The sequence below is a fragment of the Gopherus evgoodei genome, chromosome 1, assembly GCF_007399415.2.
Source record: "Gopherus evgoodei ecotype Sinaloan lineage chromosome 1, rGopEvg1_v1.p, whole genome shotgun sequence".
Taxonomy (NCBI): Eukaryota; Metazoa; Chordata; order Testudines; family Testudinidae; genus Gopherus; species Gopherus evgoodei.
The window spans coordinates 317878368-317900869 of NC_044322.1; the positions used below are offsets into that span (position 1 = coordinate 317878368).

The 22502-nt window shown below is 38.7% G+C and overlaps 1 protein-coding gene across 1 annotated transcript in view; it reads left to right on the forward strand.

Annotated features, from left to right (window-relative positions):
- Positions 1-22502, forward strand: part of FOXP2 (forkhead box P2) — a 667025-nt gene that overhangs the window by 628641 nt on the left and 15882 nt on the right. The window contains exons 18-19 of the mRNA XM_030549047.1: positions 311-380; positions 1198-1361. Of these exons, the coding sequence (XP_030404907.1) occupies positions 311-380; positions 1198-1361 (234 nt within the window). The remainder of the gene's footprint in view (positions 1-310; positions 381-1197; positions 1362-22502) is intronic.

The window sequence follows — 22502 nt, forward strand, 5'->3', positions numbered from 1 at the left end:
CACTGTGCAAACTTCACAAGCCACCTTGGCCAGAGTATCTCAGTCCAGATCAGAATAAACCCTCATGTTTCACTGCTGGCCTTCTTTCTTGAGCAGAGTTCCATGTGGGTCAAATTAGAGTGAATAGTTTGGGTTTGTGATATAAATAAATCACTGTAGTCTAATAGACTGAACCCCTCACACCCACACACCTCCTTTAGTTTTTCATTTGAAACCCTGCTCTTCTGAGCTGAAAATCCAGTGCACTAACCCACTGAGCCACCCAGCATCCCTGCCTTTTTTTAAACTTTGAAAAATCATTTATTTTCAGAAGCCCAACATTAGTGAAAAATATACCCACCAGCTTAGGCTATGGAGCAGCTCTTAATGCAAGCTTGCAGGTAAAAATCCTAAATTATTCTTTCCTTTCACGTATTCATTATGTTCTTATGTGGGGCGTACTTTCTTTGCTGTTATATTAGGAGTAGAACTATCCGCATTTATGTTTATATGGGCATTGTGGTCATTCTTAATAGTTGGGCGTATCATCCAAGTAAGTTGTATTACCTAGCACTGCAAGAAGTACTGTTCTAATTCATGCTACTTTTGATGTGAAGAAGCAAGAAGGACACCATGTGGCAAAATCTGGAACACTCAGTTTTGCTGCAAATGTTAGATTGATAGAAGCTTTTGCAAATGCATGTGGATATGCATTAATATTTATCCAAGCTGTCATAAATGATTTCACATCATAGTGTTGGGGAACATGGTGCTCATGGCAAAAACTTTAAAATTTAATTATAATATATAATTTTTATGCATAAGAGGCAAATGTCAGGACTTTTTTATTTTGAGTTAAGTTCTGGTCATTTTTAGAAGTATAGCAGCTGCCTACATTACAAAGGAACCGTGCATTGTGTGGAAGAGTACAAGGGTTAGTGTAATTCAAAGTTAGAAATAGTTTGAAGACAGAATGCACTGTGCATGCCATAGCATATCTGATAGTTCAACACATTTAACACAAATAGTAAACCGGTAATGTAGATACCATTGTAACCAACATGTGAAAATAACTGTGAATGGTACAAAAACTTCTGATCATTGTTTGCACTGTACAAAATGAGGTTCTGTTTGCATGTGTGTACACGTGTATATACATTTGAAAACTGTTTTGTAGATAAATGGGCTAAGAATTCTATATCTTATTTATTTTGCTAGGCTGCACTGGCAGAGAGTAGTTTACCTTTGCTTAGTAACCCAGGATTGATAAATAACGCATCCAGTGGCTTACTGCAGGCAGTCCATGAAGATCTCAATGGTTCACTGGATCACATTGACAGTAATGGAAATAGCAGTCCGGGCTGCTCTCCCCAGCCTCACATGTAAGTGAGTGGTTAGCAGAGTTTTTAGAAAAAAAGTATGCATTTTTTTGAAACTCCAAGTTACTGAAAAGCTCTTTGAAGCACAGGTAAGTAAAAACTAACTTGAAAACTAAACATTAAAATGGCTCCTGAGACTCATTTGTTCATAGGAAGCCTATTTGCTGTATAGGTGCCATGCTTTAGGGCCCCTCTGTATAAATATTATTTAGTACCATTTTTTCCTCACTACCAAGCATATAATATTGGAGTCTATGGAAAGATGTATCTGTGGGTGCGTGGTCATTGTCACAGTTCTGGCTGTAAGGTACAGTAAGAATTTTCATGTGGAATTAGTTGTAATTTTCACCACAGGTCTCTAAACCATTTATGAACTGTAGTGGAGATATTGCCCATTTATATAAACCGTAAAATGCAAAGTTTAACTGTTACCTACAGTTTACATAGAAGCTAATAAAGTGTAACTTTTTGCCTGTCTTATAAATCAGTGTAATTACATATTCAACTTTAATTACTGGTGCGTCTGTATTGGCAAGGTTTATATGTTATATTTTATGCAAGACTACGATTCCTATTAATATTTAGCAGCTAACTATATCATTAATTACTTTAAAATCTTTCCCCTACCATCTTTTTAATGGAGCTGAGAGAGTGGAAGTATTAAAAATTGATGTATTGTGGATTTCAGAAATGAGTATGAAGCTTTAGAAATGCCTGGCCTTAATCAGTGATGTCAAATGTAGCAGTTTTTGTTTACTAAATAGTAAAACATGTACCTTGAAGGTACGGTTTCCCAGGTTACTTATATAATAATTAGGAATATGATATCTAAATAGACTTAGATTTAAGTTCACCATAAGATGATCTTTTTAAATGTATACTGGAATATGTACAGTTATGTTCTCAGTTATTCCTGTATTTAAAAAAGCTGACCTGATTTGCCTTTTTCATTGCTTTCTCTTTCACATTTTATGTTTATTTTAATCTCTAATACAGTGCTGTTTAGCTATATTAGTAATTTAGACTAAGCTCTGTTTTTCTTCTACTATAGGATTTGACCTTTAACAGATAAAAGATTTGCTGGGGTGGGGTAGTTTGGTTTTGTTTTGATTGATATATAGATATCTACATATAATCATGTAGAAATATTTATTTACTATGCATCTAATTACTTTGTTACACATGTACTGCATCACCTTTGAGAGGGGAAAAAAACACTGTGAACGTTAATGTGTTTTATCAGGTTCCAAACCGTTACTGTTTCAAAATGGAAAAATTTGTCTTTTAGAAGTGTCTTTAAATGTATTAAATAATACAAAAGAAGTAATAAAACTAGAAGAAGAAGATGAATATATGCTCTTGAGAGTAACTCTGCTCTAAAATAAGTAAAGTGAGCAATCAGACAAAAGTTTTTATATCCCTTGCTTTATGCTATCAACCATACATTAGGTAGCTTGAGGCTTTTTACTTTTAGCAGTTCTCCTGAGTATGCTAATGCTCTCCTCCTGTATAAAATGCCAAGACAATAAAACTTTAAAGAGCAAACAAGAGTTAGATCATGTGTGTTAAAAACAGCTATTTTACAGAAGAGAATGACACTTGCTATTAGAGTTGGTTTGTAACGGTTTGGCAGATGTGTTTACGTGTGTTGTGTACAATGTGCATCTATCTGTGCATATCTGTGGTTGTATGGATATGAGTGTGTTGTATAGACATGGTCATGGCAAAAAAATATTGCATACTGTAGCTACAGTTTGAGGCAAAAAAGGGAAAGAAGAAACAAATATTTTGAATTATGGTTATAAAACACTGATTGCTCAAAATGCATTAATGTTTTCAAATACAGGCTCAAATCTTGAGCTCTGGAGTATTTGGTTGCATCAGGACTATCCACAATGACTCTTTTGAAAGTGTGCTTCTGCCTGTTGTTCAGGGCATGCAGGTGAATGAACGGATACAGGGATGGATCTAAGCAGCAGGTCACAACTTCAGTAATTTAATACTGGGGAGGAGTGCTACATGCCCACCCCCGCCCATATACAAGGCATTTAACTGGGTCCAGTATGGACTTACAGAGCTCCCACCGTTTAACCAATAACCAGTCCATATAACCAGTCCACACAGACTTCAGGTCTCCCTTTCTCCTTTAAGAACAAGGGTCTACAAGTGAAATCTTGGGTGCCACGTACTTCTGGAGACTGGTCTTTTAGTTTTTATCCACACTGAACAATGGCTATTGGGGGCACCAGAAATTAGCATTGTCACACCTGCAACTCCACGTGTCTCCTTTCTTCTGGCATCCTGGACAAAGTTATTTGACAGCACTTAATGGGACTAATAAGATACTCAAAAAGCCCAGGAAGAATTTAAATAGACAAGGGAGAGGAGAGCACAAAAGAGCCAGTCAACCCAGCTGGTCCTTCCAGCCCATCCAATGAGAGGCGGGCCCACCTTTAGAGAAGGGACCTTCTTCTGCCTTATCAAGCACACGCTCTTGCTTCCCTCTCCCCCCCACACACACACCTTCCAGGCACTGTCTTTCATCCCTGCTGATCCAATTAACAATGCTTCCTGTTGATGCAGGATGGGCAGGCATTAGTTAAGAGAATCAGGGGACAGAGAGTGGAGAGGACAAGACATCCCAGAGAGACAAGAAAGAATTAAGAGATTGAAAGAAGAGGAGAGGAAACTAAAGGAAATTTAAAACTCACACTTCATACACAGCTTATTTGATACAGCTTGCTAGTGTTTTAATTGGAAAATGCTGACTACTAGAGAAAATAGAAATTGCTATCTTACTGCCAAGAGCATCCAATTATTTGCAACTATAAATATGTTTGTGTTATATTTTGTAGTTGTATCAAATAAATATACTATAGTTGAGCTCTTTGTTTTTGTAGTTTCATATTAATTGTTTTAATAGCCCAAATTAACCATGTTATAAACATAGTAAAGCAGTGCCAGGTGTGTGTTCATCAGCTAATATTTGCATGCTTTGGGTATGCATATATTGGCAAATGCATTCTTTGCAGTTTGTAATTACTTATGTGTACAGTATTAGGGGATGGAGAAATTATTTAGATCTTTTGATCTGAACTTGCTCCTTCAACTTTGATTTTGAGTAGATCCAAAACTAGAAGGGCATGCTTTCCAATTTTGCCTTAGATAATAAGATGATATAATTTTGATATTTGCAGGATTCCTTATGCTTCCTAAGCATAGAGAATATCTAAAACATGACAAATTCTGAGGTAAAGTTATTTAGTTACATAAGGCAACTGAAATGTTTTGATACGTGACCACCATAGTTTCTCGTTGTGGTCCAGTAAAAGGTTATGTAAATCCCTTGAAAGCAGCTGATCTGATCTGCGGGATTTCCACTAGTTGGAACCAATATCTCCTGACAACAGCATTCCAGATTTCAACAGCATTGAATCCAATCTCTACAACAATTTAGCTTCAAACCCCATCTCCAATGGACTACATGTAAAAGTTCCACCTTACCACAAATCTTGTATATACTATAAAATATTTTGATAATACTCACTGTGGATATCTGTGTGCTATTTTAGCATTTCAAACACCTCTAATATTTCAGTAATTATTTTTTTATCTAAATCAATATGCCAAAGGATTGTTTCTTCCTTCTCTTCCCAAATGTGAAGTTACTCTAGTTGTAGGCCCATGGTGAACTAGTGTCAGATTTACAGGGATGCAAGGTAACAGACTTTACATTTTTGACATTTTTACATATTAAAAGCTGTTATTGACTCAGAACTGAATTCTGCTTGTCTTGGTCCTTGAGCTAGCTTAATTTGTGGGTGGGGAGGGGGGAAGAGTAAATATTTCTGTGGCTGATTTATTTAGAAAAGAATTACACCTTTTTTACTTGCTCAACAGTTTGAATTTTAGATTAAGGCCTGGAGGATGTGCATTAGTGGGCAGAGAGCAGATGAGGTGACAAGGGTGTTTGGTAGATATGTGTATCATATCGCTCTATCATTTATCACATAGATATAAAAGCATCCATGCATTGTATGTATTTGTTGGATGTACTGTTTATAATACTTACTAATATCCTGTTTTCAAGAATATATGTTGTGATAGTATATGTATTTTATGTGTTTGTAGAAAAATATGTTTTATGATGTTTATTCAAGGAGGAAAGCATAGAAGTGGGGAAAAAATAGACAGAGGAAGTTACCACTTTTTTTAACAGGAGCTAAACTAATAGGCAGTTATGTGTATAACAATTACATATAAAGTAAGTACCCCTAAAGTTTTTGAAAGCCTCTGTAAATTGACCAATATATTGATGTAAAGAACACCAGCATTGCTGCTATTCTGAGTCTGTGTTGATTTTTAAATATAAAAAAATCTGTCCTAACTGCAATGTTTTCTTACCATGGTTACAGAAAATTCTCATTCGTAAACATAATCCCAATGCCATTACCACTGTGGGAGGACAGATAAATACAACAGACCAGTCTACTTAGTTAGAAGAGGTATTTAGTCACAACTTTATGAAACACAATTTAAAAAACAATTGTTGGCATATGACACACCATCACTATACTGCATAGCAGAAAAGACTGAGGGTCCAACTCTAACCCCCTTGAAGTCACTGGCAAAATCCCCATTGAATTCCATGGGTGAGGACTTCACTCTATGGCCCTGATCCCACATGGGTGGACAGCTGTGCCCACTTAGATCACCACTGGCTTCAATGGAATCCACTCATCAGGGCCTCAGAACTACAACTGTGTGAAATGTTTCACACAAATATTCACTTTTCTGAAATCTGTTCCTGATTTTCGCTAATACAAGTGTGAGGAGATTCAGACTATGCGTGTATATATGCTTAGGTATAATAAACCCCCAAAATAACTGGAATTAAAACTAGATGGATTTCAGGGAATCCGTTACGTTTAAAACATTTTATAATATGTGAGGCAAGTAATAACACTGGACAGGACATGCAATAAGCAGGCACTGTAGCTACTTTTCATGCCTCAGGTGGATTATGAAGCATGAAGAAGTCATGTGCCTAGGCACCACAACAGTGTTTTCATATTAGCAGATTTTTGTGCAAATATAATTTTATTGGTATTATTTTCCTCCAGCATTTATGATTTGCCAGAAGATAAAGTAACATGGATCATTTTGAATCAACTAACAAACAAACTAGACAACAAAATAATGTAATACATACATGTTTAATTCTTTTCATTATTTAATTGTTTGCATATTTAGTATTGTCAGCCCCACACTTCCAAAAATCATATGACAGACCAAAATTAATGAGATTATCTTAATACTCATTAGATTCTTTTTTTAAGTGTTCTTTTTATTTGTCTTTGGTTTTTGAGCCTTTAAGTTATACTTGAGTCTCAGTTCCAGCTTTTCTTATTTTTAATGAGTGTTGAGATTCTCATGAAAAAGCCAGGACTCAGGAGTTGGAACTTTTTAGACAAATGCCACTTATTGCAAGAGTTACGGTGAAATTGTGACAGCACTGCATATTCTGTATTCCCTCTGATCTCAATATTAGTGTGGAAACATTTGTACCTTTGTTTGCTCATAGAAGTTGAGGTCTTATACATCATTGTCAGAGCCCTCAAGATCCTCATTTTCCCCCTAACTTGACACTACATCCTCTATAACATGGCCAACATCCTCCTATTTAAATATGGATGGGCTTGAAAGTCCTTTCAGAGCCAGTGAACACAGCTCCTTAATTGATCAGAGGGATCTTTATTGAACCAACTTCATGCTCTTACTTCCTCTACCTCCGTGAGAGTTAGTGTTGCCTGTTTAATAGTGCCGAGCAAGGAGCACGAGAATGCAGTTGGAAATCAAACTCAGGTCTCTGTTTGTTCTTGTGTCTTTCCATTGGATTGGTTGGCCGCACCTCTGTGACTTTAAGTATTAGTACACGGGCATGATTCACTGTGAGTTAATGCCAGAAAACTTTGTACATCTGTTGGCCATGTGTACTTTCGTTGGCCGATGACACTGCATATCAAATATTGACAGTGAATATCAAAAGACATTCCATTTAATTTTGTAGATTCGAGAGAAGAAGGAAAATTTCAAGTTGTAAAGTTGTCCATAGCAGTTTTAGAAAAACAAATTAGTTACCAGGTTTCTATGAAAAATTGAAAGACTGAAAAAAAAAAAAAGCAGTTCCTGAATAGGGGATAATGAGTGGTTATGCCGTTCCTACAATTCCCCCTGCTGCCAGTTGAATAAGGCGGAAAGTTGACAAATGAGGATGGGGAAGTAAGTATCCTACCATTTGGGGTTTTGTGGGAGGGAGTTGTCATCACTTCCTCTCCCACCCCTTCCATTAAAGCATAATGAAAGTGTAAATTCTAATGATAACAATCCCATTGAATTAACAGTCTGAATTCACTTATGAAAATATTCTGCTTCTTAAGAGCAAATCCAGACTCTTGGAACAAATGGGCTTAATATCAGTAGGATTTTCTAGCATTTGAATCACTCTTTGATCTTAAAATAGCAAGCAGAAAACAAAAGTCAGGTGTTCTTAAAAAGTGTATTCATATAGCAGTCCAGTACACGATCATTCCCATTTAATGTTATTCTAGTACCTATTTCATTTTAGGATTTAAATTATTTGCACAAACTTAAATACACCCAAATCCTTTTATATCTCTTTTCTGGGGCCTGTGAGGAAAGAGGAATAAAATTTTGTGTAATGGAAGAGAATAAGGATTGAAGCTGAGTTAAATTAGAAATATGAGTATTCCCCAGTACAGTCAGCTTTCTCCCTCCTCCAGTTCTGCCCTACGAAAGAAGAGGAGTTTCAGCTATGCACGGTTTCAGTCAACCTTTCCCCTTTGTATTCTGCCATCAATTCTCACCCTGCCCCTTTTACTTTTCCCACTTTTAGCGAGAATGGATCTTTTCTTTTTGCAGTTCCATCTGCATAAACCTCAAAGTTTTAGTTTTTCAAACTTTTTTTTAACCTTTAAATTTTATTCCCAGAGGTAAATGTGATTATTCTGCTCTAAGATCATTTCACTTTTGAGGTGCTTCAATTTGAAAGCATTCCATTGTTAGGTCGTTACCATATCTGATTATTCCAGTCCCCTACTGTTACGCTTTCACACCACTTACAGTAGGTTACCTATCATTCCAGTTTCAATCACTTTCATTCCCTTGTTTCTTTAACTTCATAATATTCCAATCCCCTGTCTTTCCATTTTTGATATCATTACATTGTCCCATCTGATGATCCATCTCCATTTACTTTGGAGTCTTGCTCTGTTTCAGGAGACCTCTCTGATACAAGTCTCTCATTCACTGTATGAAACTTGGTATAGAATATAAGGAAATAAACTATGGAAACGCTTCAATTAATAGAGATATGTCAAGCTTTATTAAATAGGTGAGAAACATGTAATTGAGCTGATGAAGGTATAAGCAGTGCAGATCTCAGGATATCCAACTCATCAGAACTGTTTCACCTAATAACATAATATATTAATGCCTACTGAAAATTTCATTTCACATTCTTATCAATTAGCCTAGTAAAAGGTTGGAAAATAATGGGCAAATACACTTTATGACAATAGACTATTGTATTTTTTCCCTTTATAGTTGGTTTTAGTTTGAAATTGAAAGAGTACCACCTAAAGAATTCATAGAATCTTAAAGTTTGTGGTTGACCTTTTATCTCATCATAATCAAATACAGGATCTGTCTGTGAGCGTTTGAAATTGTAGTGGTTCTGTCTCCCACTGCCAGGCATTTGAAAGTGTCAGGCAAAGCGAGTGAGTGCAATGTTCCATCTTACTGTGTTCATACCATTTAAGTCTACTACATTTGCTGATGTTTTGGATCACATTACAATAAGCTACCTTTGGAGCAGCCACTTTGGGTACGTCTACACTACGGGATTATTCCGATTTTACATAAACCAGTTTTATAAAACAGATTGTATAAAGTCGAGTGCACGCGGCCACACTAAGCACATTGATTCGGCGGTGTGCGTCCATGGTCCGAGGCTAGGGTTGATTTCCGGAGCGTTCCGTAGCTATCCCATAGTTCCCGCAGTCTCCCCCACCCCTTAGAATTCTGGGTTCAGAGCCCAGTGGCTGATGGGGCAAAAATCATTGTCGCGTGTGGTTCTGGGTAAATGTCGTCAGTCATTCCTTCCTCCAGGAAAGCAACGGCAGACAATCATTTCGTGCCATTTTTCCCTGGATTGCCCTGACAGACGCCATAGCACGGCAACCATGGAGCCCTTTCAGCTTTTTTTTTTTTTTTTTACAGTCACCGTATGTGTACTGGATGCAGCGGACAGAGACGATACTCCAGTGCTACACAGCAGCATTCATTTGCTTTTGTATGATAGCCGAGACGGTTACCAGTCGTTCTGTACCACCTGCTGCCGGTGTAAATTGGCAATGATATGACGGTTATTTGTCCGTCTGTGCTGTCTGCTGCTATCATGGGTGCCTCTGGCTGAGATCGGCCGGGGGCGCAAAAGCAAAACTGGGAATGACTCCCCGAGTCAATCCCTCCTTTATGGTTTCTAATAATAGAGTCAGTCCTGCCTAGAATATGGGGCAAGTGTACTAGAGAAGCAGTGTATCAGAGAGCACAGCTGCTCCATGTCAGATCCCGCAGAAATGATGAGCAACATGCCATTCATGGGGGGTGCCCCTGCAACAACCCCACCCGTTGCTTCCCTCCTCCCCCAACCTTCCTGGGCTACCATGGCAGTGTCCCCCCCCATTTGTGTCATGAAGTTATAAAGAATGCAGGAATAAGAAACAGTGACTTGTTAGTGAGATAAAATGAAGGGGAGGCAGCCTCCCGGTGCTATGACAGTCCAGGCAGGACATTAAGCGGTGCGGGGGAGAGGAGCCCAGCATCCCGCTGCTATGATAGTCCAGGCAGTACAGAATCTTTTCTTTTCACATGAAAGGGAAGGGGCTGATTGAGCTCAGCACCCAGTTGCTATGATGAGGACGGTTACCAGCCGTTTTGTCCCATCTACTGGGAATGACCAGAAATCATTCCTATTTTTACACAGGCGCACCCGGCCGACCTCACCTGCGGCAAGCCAGGAGCACTCACGGGCTGATGGTGACGACGGATATCAGTCATATTGTGCCGTCTGCCACCAGGGAGGGGAGAGGAGCGGATACTGCTCTTCACTGCTGCAGCATGGTGTCTACCAGCAGCATTCAGTAGACATAGGGTGACATTGAAAGAAGTCAAGAAACAATTTCTTTCCCTTTTCTTTCACGTGGCGGGGGGGTAGTAAATTGACGAGCTATTCCCTGAACCATGCCGGACAATGTGTTTGAACCTACAGGCATTAGGAGCTCAGCCAAGAATGCAAATACTTTTCGGAGACTGCTGGGGACTGTGGGATAGCTGGAGTCCTCAGTACCCCCTCCCTCCCTCCATGAGCGTCCATTTGAGTCTCTGGCTTCCCGTTACGCTTGTCACGCAGCATTGTGTAGCCTGTAGATTTTTTTTTCCAAACGCTTTGGCATTTCGTCTTCTGTAACGGAGCTCTGATAGAACAGATTTGTTTCCCCGTACAGCGATCAGATCCAGTATCTCCCGTACGGTCCATGCTGGAGCTCTTTTTGGATTTGGGATTGCATTGCTCCCCATGCTGATCAGAGCTCCACGCTGGGCAAACAGGAAATGAAAATCAAAATTTCGCGGGGCTTTTCCTGTTTACCTAGCCACTGCATCCGAGCTGAGATTGCTGTCCAGAGCTGTCACAGTGGTGCACTGTGGGATACCGCCCGGAGGCCAATGCCGTCGATTTGCAGCCACTCTAACCCTACTCCGATATGGTAATACCGATTTTAGCGCTGCTCCTCTCGTTGGGGAGGAGTACAGAAACCAATGTAAAGAGCCCTTTATATCGATATAAAGGGCCTCGTAGTGTGGACAGATACAGCGTTAAATCGGTTTAACGCTGCTAAAATCAGTTTAAACGCGTAGTGTAGACCAAGCCTTTGCCTTCGTAAAGTTTGTGCAGTTTGTAACACGGAAACAGTAAATGATCATCAAATTTTGATAATTAAAATATTTCTCTACTTTGCCTTCATATTGTTAATCACCTGTAATGTTTCCCTATAGTTTTATATTCTCCTACTTACTATTTTTATATTTTTACTTTATATTTCATTTTACTCTCTTACATGGTACTACTCTGTTCATCAATTTTCTGATCTTTCTAGACTCATGCTCTTGTACTTTACAATCATTCCAGCCCTTTGACTTTTCTTATTTTGTTCTTTAAATGTTATATGTCTTACCTGGGATCAGCAGTTGTGATTTCTTTTTTTACATTACTCCAACCCCAGTTGTTGCACATACACAATTCGTTCTGCTTTTTCTTGACTAAAAGATCACTCCAGAAATATAGTCGCTTCAGCTGCCTTAAACAGAAGAGTGTCAGATCCCCATAGCATGGTGTTGTGGAATTGTGTAGGAAACTGAGGGGAGGGGTGTCCATAGGTCTTTTCAGCGAAGTAGATGCTTCTCTGAAAACTTTTTGCCACTTCTGCTGTGAATTCTCAGCAATTGGGCAAAGTTTTCATGTTTTTCACTAAATGGTTCTATATAGGAATGTGCTATCTTTTAAGTTTACTATGTATATTATATGCTTAAAATATATATTCTAAATATCCACATGCAGACTCCTCTGCAGTGCAGTTTTATAATTTTTCATAAATTTAGAACATGGAAGTTGCCAATCTTTTACAGAGCACTAAAACTCAAGCAGTAATTTTGCTAGTAAGGATGCTTTACTCACAATACTAAGACTGGATAAACAGTTTTGGTTCCATCAACTTTTGATGTTGAGCTTTATTGTTGGAGTAACTTTAATGTTATAGGCCCATATTCTTGAAAGTGGCTACTCTTTTTCTAGGTGCAATACAGTGAGTGCAAATATTTGCCTCTGCATTTTTATGCCATCACTGAATTGCAGATCCAAGTATTTGTTACACAGCTCACTACATGTTTGTGCATGTGTAAGCCATCTCACTGGTAGGTTGCTGACTATCTAATTGCTAATATTTGTACTAACACTTAATACGGGTGCACATTTTCACCCCTCAACACGGACTGAGGTCCAGCTGAAAATCTGGGCCATTGTACGTTAGAAGAAAAAATATATTGTTTTATTTTTTAGCACACGTCAGACTCTAGGCACATCACAAATTATAAAAAGCTGAAAACTTTCTTGCACAATTTTAATTCTTTAATAAGTTTATAGAACAACCTCGTCTCAATATGCAATCTCATACACACAGCGCATATTAAAGTAATCCAATCTCAAATTGACAAAAGCATGGGATAACTGTTGTCAAGTCTGTATCCAAAAGGAGATTTACAACCTTACTTCAAGGTAAAGATGGAAAAAAGTACCCTTGGTTTCCAGGAGCATCCCATGATTTAAAGCAACATGTGGATTACAGATATGTAATGCAGATGCCTGACGTGCTCCCTCAGTTTGGGCTACAAAGACAATATACTTCAGCTTTTTTGACTGCTTCCACCAATCAACATTATTAAACTCTTTGTTGTTTTGCACCAAAGACAGTAACCTTTGTCCAACTCCACATGTAGGCACTGGGTCACTCATTCCACTATGCCAGACAGTACAGATTTGATGGAGACTTTAGAGCCCATGCTTTATTTATAGTATCACATGTCCTCTCACTTACCTGTCCAGCAGCCTCAAATACACTTTGAACAGAAAGAGTAACAGAATAGATCCCATCAATTCCTTATAGGCAAGAACACTCAAAGCAGAAGAGCAATTGCCCAAAATTACCCTTTGGGATATTTCAAAAACAGAAGTCTTTTTCTTTGGAAATAGGAACCATTCTTCTCAAATTCTCTCTCCATATTTTTCATTATATTCCATTATATCTTCACACTCTGTAACTTTGGCATCTTCAGACACCTCTGCTGAAGTCCTTGCTCATGCTTTTTTTTTTTTTTGGCCTATTCTGTGTCTTTCTCAAATGCCTGTTCTCTGTGTTGTGATTAGCATGTGCAGAACTTTTCCCAAATCATGACCACATCACCTCATCCACAAGTAACTTGACTGTCTCTCCATTTTAGGATCCAATATCAATTTAACTTCATTTGATTCTCTATGGACCTGCTGTGCCCTATTCCAGAGACATTACCTCTGTATACTCCCATTCTTTTCTCTGATCACCTGGTCCCAGTGTCTTGATGCATCCACACAGTCTTGCTACCACTGATATCAGAGGCTTCTCCTCTGCAGATCTTTTGTCCAAAATAGCCTATCAGTTTTTTCCTCATAGAATAACCTCACCATACATTAGGTGGTGGTAGCCATTGTCTGGCTTGTAGGAGAAGGGGAAGGGAGAAGGCCCCTTGAAGGGTTAGATAGCCGGAAGGTTACTTGTTGTAGCTGCTTCAGACCAGGTCATAGTGTGTATACTCATCCGTCCCTTTCAGGTGACAGGAAGAGAGAGGAGACTACCAGGTTTTGTCATGATCAGCTGTGAGCATTATGCTTGTCATTCTTTTCTGGAACTGGGAAGAATATTTTTTCCCTCACTGCCAGATTGGCCAAGATGAGGCTAGGGGTGGGGGTGGGGGAGAGAGGGGCTTCACATTCTCCACCACAGGTTGGGGGCTTAGTTAAGGTGAACATGAAACAGGGATTAAGCTATGTATATAAAAGTGGGACAGATGTCCAATACAGGTACTCTGTAGGGAAGGGATAGAGTGATCAGATAAAAATAGATTGGTAAAGGGGGTGTTCTTTAAAGGAATGGAAGAAAGGAGGCCAGGGCTCCTATGACTGGTATGGCAGTGAGCCAGCCTCTCTCCCCCACTTTATAGACCCCACGAACCCTCATTTGAGGAGTGACGTGGCAAGGTGCCACCAGCAGTTTGGCTTGGGACCAGGATGGATAAAGGGGGAAGGCCTCCCCTAGGAATATGTCAGTGATTATGGAATTACCTGCACTGTACACTTTTATCTGCTGAGGACTCCCTAACATTTAGAAATAAAGTTAAACCACATCCAGTGTCTCCTGTCCATCTTCTGGCATAGCTGGACAATTTTATCCTCTTCTCAAATCTAGCTGAAAACTTCTCTTTTCATTTTTGATTTGCTTCTTACATTTTTCCTCTTCTGCTCTTTTTTTTTAATTAATTTTATCATTATTTATTGTTATTATTTATTATCGTAGTATCTATGAGCCCCAGTCATGGGCCAGGATCCCTAGGGAATCAAGTACAAACAGAACAAAAAGACACTCCCTGCCTCAGAGAACATGAAAATTAAATAATTATTTTATTATTTAACTCTGAAAAACATCGTGGGTGCAGAATGCAGCTTGTGTGAAAGACAGTGTATATAAAAGTTGTATTTTATTTATGCCACTACCTGTAAACAAATGCAACAAACATATTTAGAATACTAATTAAGTTTATTGAGGTTCTTGACACACTTTCCTGTGCATGTTGGATTGATCCTTTCTTTTACTTTATTTGCAGTAAAATGGGTTACTGATAACAAAGAAATATAATGAAACAAGAACCCATGATAATATACAGGTAATGTCCTGTTACTACATTTGTACATTTATTAATACAGCCCAGATCTTCAAAGAGGTGGGCACAGTTTTGTGCCCGAGCATTTGAATTGCAATAAATGCAATCTAGAATGTACATTTTGTTTTTTCAAACTCAAGCAGATATTTACAAATCATAATGCTATAATGTACAGTGTATGGTACAATAATGCTTCATTCAAGATAGAATCCAGGGATTGACTCCTCTGTTAAACTTGAACTGCTCTAAGATCAATGACTTGCACCTCACCAAATCCAAAAGCCCCTCCTCCTCTTTGCTCTCTCTCTATTCTTGTCATTACAATTGATCCTTGCTTTTTATAAACAACTTCTCTTTCCTGTGCTTGGGAGATTTTGCTTTTTTTCCTCCAATTTCTCTCAACTGAGAGTTCTCCCTTCACACACTCTTTGTTGGGCACCTCAGGGCTGTGTCCTAGATCCCATTGCTTTAAGCTTAAGCTGCTAAACTTAAAGCCTAAACTTCAAGGCTTTGCACAACTGCTTCCACATTTATCTCTAATTTTATGCCCTGCTACTCCCTGCCCAAATTTTCTGTCCAACCACTCTCTGAATTTGTTTTTCCACGCTATCTTCACCTCCTCTTCCTTGTGGCCCTGTATCCTTAAATAGGTTTTGCGTGCCAAGTGACAACCTTCCTTGTTCTAAGCACTTCTCAAAACTCACTTCTTCTGGTAGGCCTGAGATCCTTCATATCTGCAGCTACATATACATATTTTAAAAGTCTCTAACATGAAATCCAGTTTGCCAACAGCTTCTAGTCCCTGCTCACAATAAGTAACTGTGCTACCAGTTATGCTATTTTCCTCCTCCTCCTCTTTGTTATTGTTGTTAATAATATTATTAAACATATTATAGCTAATCAATAGGCAAGAACAGAAGCAGAGATCTGTGTTTGATACACAGAGCAGATGGCAGACTAAAAGCATGTAAGACAGAGCGTCCAACATAACTTATTTTGAAATTTTCAATTTTAACAGATAATGGGTCCAAAGCCAGAATATGCTGGGCTCTGGCTACTCTTGGCTGCCAGAACAATTCCGAAGGGATGATTGTATGTTAGAGCCTCCCTGAGCCTAGTTTAGCTTATGTGAATTGTGGGCAGGCCACATGATGGCCTCAAAATACAGGGCTACACTCAGGTGCGGGAGTAACAGAACATCTGGCTTACAGTGGCTAGTCTACAAACCCAAATAACATGTAGCTGTTTAGTCAATGCTCTTTTAAGATAGTTAAAATAAGACATGAGCTTTGATATCCCTTACAAATTTTTACTCTAGTGTAGTGACAGATCACATTCTTAAAATTAATGTACCCTTTTTAATTCTACTAAGTTATTTGCCTCAATAATATATTGTGGTAGTGAGCTCCACATAGAGTGTCCAGATGTCCCGATTTTATAGGGACAGTCCCAATTTTGGGGTCTTTTTCTTATATAGGCTCCTATTACTCCCCACACCCGTCCAGATTTTTCACATTTGCTGTCTGGTCACCCTAGCTCCGCAGGTTATGGATGAATTTTTAAAGTTCTCTTTTACATTGGGTGTGCATCTTTGTATTATGAGACGGAATTAATAGTGAGGTGATTGTAGTAACAGAGTATCAGAGGGGTAACCGTGTTAGTCTGGATCTGTAAAAGCAGTAAAGAGTCCTGTGGCACCTTATAGACTAACAGACTTTTTGGAACATGAGCTTTCGTGGGTGAATACCCACTTCATCAGATGCACACATCTGATGAAGTAGGTATTCACCCACGAAAGCTCATGCTCCAAAAAGTCTGTTAGTCTATAAGGTGCCACAGGACTCTTTACTGCTTTTGTAGTAACAGAGGGATCATGTAAAATGCTGTATTAAATTGGATGTTTTTATATTGTGAGAAAGGATAAATAAGTTTGTTCATTTGACTTTTTCTGAACGTTGCTTTATTTTGCATTACTCTGTCATGCCGTCTCTTATTCGTCTTCTCTCTCAGGCCCTGCTCTTGCTGCCATTGACTTCAGTTGCAGCATGATTAACCCGAAATGAAGTAGCACTGGTGTATTTAATATTTCCCTGTATGAATGTATTTACCGTGTCTTTAATCATTTTTTTTATCTCTTTTTAGTTTCCTCTATATAACTTTTAAAATGTGTTAACCACAGCTGAAGAGAGTAGTCAGGATGGTGGCATACCATCAATTTATGTACAAGCAATGTAATATTTTCAGTCTTATATCCCTTTCTTAACTCTAACATGTTGTGTTTTTTATTTTTAATCTCTACTGCATCTCAAGCGGAGATTTTCACTGAGATGTCCACAATAATATATCCATGTTTCCTCTGGAGTGGTTGCATTAAATAGTAAACCCATCAACATATATAAATAAATATAATTTTTTCTTGCATTTGTTTACATTAAATTTCATCTGCCATTATGTTGTGAAATACCACTCTATTCGGTTTTTCTTAAGTTCTTCACAATCCTTTATAGATTAGACTAATCTAAATAAACATCAGTTATCTGCTAGTGTTGTTACCTCTCTGTTTACTCCTTTACCCCATTAATAAGTATATTCTAAGCACCAATTACATATAGATCCTTAAGGTAGCCCCACCATTTAACCTCGTTCCATGCTGAGAATCGACCATTTTATTCCTGGTCCTTGTTTTCTATCACTTAACTGGTGTCATCAGTGACATAACTTTATTACTTACCCTAGAATTCCTTAGGCCTTGGCTACACTGGCACTTTACAGCGCTGCAACTTTCACACTCAGGGGTGTGAAAAAACACCCCCCTGAGCGCTGCAAGATACAGCGCTGTAAAGCCTCAGTGTAATCAGTGCCGCAGCACTGGGAGCGCGGCTCCCAGCGCTGCGAGCTACACCTGTAGAGGATGTGGTTACGTGCAGCCCTGGGAGAGCTCACTCCCAGTGCTGGCGCTCTGACCACACTCACACTTCAAAGCGCTGCCGCGGCAGCGCTTTGAAATTTCAGGTGTAGCCATCCCCTTAGTTTACTTAAATTTCCTCCTCAGCAGCTATTATCAAAGGCTTATTGAAGGTCTAAATAAATATTTACCAGTTCTTCTTTACCCACCTTTTTGTTTGCTCACTTAAATAATTCTAATTGGAGAAACACAGTTATTCTTTAAAGAAACAATTGTAGTCTGTCCCTATCATATCCTGCTCATCTAGATGTTGTATAGTTATTATTTCAAATATTTTACTTGGTAGCAATGTAAAACTTACTGGCCTGTAGTTTCCAAAATTACCTATAGTGCATTTTTAAAGGAATATAAAACAAAAAAAAAATGACAAAAAATAACTGGATTAGCTATCTACCCCAACCGCCTCACTTTCTCTCATGAAGTCTATTGTAAGTAAGTTAGTTTAGTTTCTGTGCAATATCCTTATCCTCCTTGGTTGCTCTCTTTATTCCCAAGTAGTCTAGCAAAACCATTAACTCTCTTGTAGGTTTCCTGGCCTGAAGTCAAGAGGAGTTTTTCCACTGACTTCAGTGGAGCTAGGATTCCACTCTTAAGAATTTATCTTCATTTCTTTGAATTTCTTCAGATCTCCCCTGAACCCTCCTAGTTTCCATCTACACTTTATTGTGATAGCCCACAATCTCCTTTTTCACCATTCCATTTCATTAAGATCTCTTGTTTCAGAAAAAGCAAGGACTTCTCCCAGACTTGGTATCGTTTAATATGACCATTTAATATTTCAGGTCACTTTTTCAGCCTGCTAAATTAGTTACACTGTAAGTATAGGAGCTTTTTATCTACATAACACAAATTGGAAAATATGTTCTCTGTCATGGCAGGAATATTTGGGAATGCCTGTTATCCAGTGGGTTTGTAAGTAATTTTGTAAAGCTTTAGCTTCTAGAAGCACAGTATCTGAATAGTCCCTGCTATCTATTGAACAGTAATTTATTATCCTAAAGATATAGAGGATAAAGATAAAATTGTAATTCCTTTCTATTTCTTTCTCTTGGGATTTCTAGTATTAAGCTGCCTTCTTGGTCATCTGTTGCTCCATTTGAGCTCCTTTGTATTGCTTGTGACATATTTATTTCATTAAAATAATATTCTACATTTTGGTCAGTTCAGCTTAAATGTTCATTGAATGGCAAGCACTCTCTATCAATATCTACTGTCTCCCCCGCGCCCCGCCCCTCCCGACAGATACATTAGCACACATACTAGCTTTTCCTGCCTGCAGTCATGCTAGAATTTCACATCTAGTTAGTTGCTCTGGGGTCTGGCCTTTAACCTAATCCTTCCATTTGGCAAATCTAGATGCAAAACTACCTTGTAGAAAATGGGTGGCACTCTTCTGTTTAGCCGCAGTGACATTCGGTATTAGAACACTGCATAAGGCCGCTGAAATTCTGCTGATTTTCTGTGGTATATGCTGCTCATTCATTCTTCCTGGGATATAAGGGAGGTAGGAGTGGCTCTCTGGAAACAGAATAACTAGAGATGTTTTGAAGTGAAATCCTAGAGCCAGGCAAGCTCAAGGAGGAAGACTACTTGAATTTTACATTGTGTTATTGTTTTTGAGTTACCAGTACAGCCAAATTCCAGGAATGATGGAAGTTTGGATACTAGCTCAGGGTCTGGATGTTCTGTGGATAATTCTTTATGGCAGTTAGCTAGCGAGAAGCCTTATGTAAATGACCAGTCATTTTTGATTGATAATAGTGGGCTTTGTAATTCTTTCCAGAGGGGCCTATTTGACTTTTTTTTAATCACAACTAATTTTAAAAGTAATGACAAGTAGAAACTTCTAGTTTGCTTTGAAGAGCACTGGTTTTGCAGTTTTCAAGATTGGAGGTACAAAATTTGGAAGATACTGTGAAGGTTGATGAAATACGAATATCAGAATGATTGTTTGGGCCTTGATGGATATTAAAAATTAACCACATGGCTGGTAGAGACTTAATTTTCTGTGGAAAAAGGAAAGCAAGTATCTAATCCTGTTGTTGTGTGCAAAGATAGTCATCAAAATATATAAACTCAACCCTCACCCACTACTCTCCTGTTTGACAAACCACAAACAACAGATAGAGATCCTAACTCAATTATCTGCTAGTGGCAGTCAGTATCTTCTACCATTTTTCTTCATCCTGCTTCCACCCCGTAATGTGGCACTAGAGGGGACAGACAGCATTGAAATCATCATTCCATGTGCACCCCCCTCAAATATCTGCTCTTCACTTCGGGCGCTGTGCCAGCAGGAGTAACTATTACATCTCTCCCTCAGTCCCTGCACCAGTGCCGCTCCCCCCTTGTATAATTGAAGGGGTGGGGTGGGGGGTGAAATGTCATTGAAAGGAATTTCTGCATGCCCAGGAGACTTCAGGGAATTCCTCCAAACCACTCTTGGGGGGAGGAGAGATTGCTCTTGCTCATTTCATCCCAGCACAATGGAGATTCTTCAGAAAAAGCAGTATGGGAAGCCCACTGAGAAAAGCCTCCATTAAGGACCTGTGCTTCTGCAATGATGGCATCTTCAACCTTTATCCCACAGGAGAATGTGATGATATAATTCAGACCCTTGCATAGTGGAGGCAGGTAGTGAGCAGTAAAATCTTCACACATACTTCACCTCACTCTGCGTGAGGGGAAGCCAGTGGCTACAGAATCTTCATCTCTTTCCTATATGATGCAGGAAACAAAATTTTTACATGGCAGCATTTTCCTTAGCAGTAATGGTACTTTGATCTGCCTATGGATGTGGGGAGAGGAGTAGGGGAGGGGATTCATGCTGTTCAAGGAAAAAAGGAGATTTGTGGATTCTGTGAGCCATTACAAAACTATTTATTTTTTGCTCTCATAATATTTAGCTTGCTTCCTTCTCTTCCCTGACATATGGACAAACACCACAATGACCACATACACACAACCATCCTGTCCCTCATAATAAGAAAAAATAATAAATTACTATACTTTTTCCTACAAAGTTGATAAGCCATCCAGGGACAATATAAAGTATTTAGGAGGCATGGATGCATAGGAGACCCAGGCTTTGTCTCCATAGACTCACTGAGGCATGCATACTTCTTACATTGTAAACCTGAACCAGTTGGATAGAAATATTGTTATAAAATATAAAAGGTTGCTTTGTGGACCTGGAGCTGGTCCTGACAAGTTGAAAGCCTAAGAAATCCACATAGCTTTGAAGAAATGCTGGTGCAGGTCTAGCATGTAAGAGACAGAAATATGCTAATAAACACATCTATAATCTAGGTTGTATACTTGGTGGGAAATAAACAACTCTAGAAAATCTGAGGAGATTCTCAGACACAAAAAACTCAGTTAAACTGAAGGGAAGGCTGTACTACTGTATATGTCAATAGGTTAAAAGGATGAAATCTTATAAAATATTTGAGGTAAACAAATTTTTGGAAAGTCAAGACTTTTTTGGTTAAGGTAACAATGAAAATGGTCAGCAAACAACAAAGTGTGGAAATACAAAGTTAAGGAACTCCATGCTGTCTTGTCAATTGAGGGTAAATTGGAGGATAGTCCCAAATCTTCAAGATAGGAAATATGCAGTAGTGGGTGTTACAGTGCAGAAATAAATCTATTATGATACAGTTCATTGGAAGTATGTCGCTCATATGATTGTTGTAGAAGATGTAAGGTACAGGCATAAGGCTGTCTCATAATTTTGGGTGGAGGCAGGGATAAGGTTGTTTACGGGTTCTTAATTCTTCATATATTCTAACTTGTTTCTGCAATATTACTTTAACAGAAAATATCCCCTTAAAACTTTGGCTTTATTTCAGAAATTATCCCTATTAAACTATACCTATCTGCAGCTTGGCCACCAGTTTAACCTAGATTTTCATGTGGAGATATACTCTTGTGAGAGAGAGAGAGAAAGTATAGGAGAAGTATATGATAATGAAGACTTCATACCTGATTTCAATCTCATTTTCATTTTTTGTTACTGACAGATGAATCCAGTATCTCTTATTTTATATTTTTGCATTATCGTATTTAGTTCTCTAATACTACTGTGATTCTGGCTGTGTAGCTCCAGCAACATTAGCTGTTGGCACATATGCTATAATATTTTAGGCATATTCTGGCATCATGTCCTCAACCATTTTTATTTGAACTGCATTTGAAATATTTTGACTAGACTACACAAAGCACTACAGCCAAGGCTACAGAGGGTATGTCAGGCCTTCTGGACCCAGCAGGTTCCAGTTGGAGTACCAGGCCCAACAGCTTCCTTTGCCTTCCTCCACATGGGGGAAAACAGCATTTAGGAGAAGCTTGTAGGAGCTAGATTCTGGAAACCTCTAGACCCTTTCCCCAAAACCACAGCTAAAACCACAAGGACATCACAGGGCTTAAATCCTAACTGGATGTGGTTGTCCTTAAACATAATCAGGTGTTTTGGATGGCATGAATCTCCACATGGATCATTATTAGTCTCTTTTCTGGAGAGAGACAAGGTGGGTAAGGTAATATCTTTTATTGAACTAACTTTGGTTGGT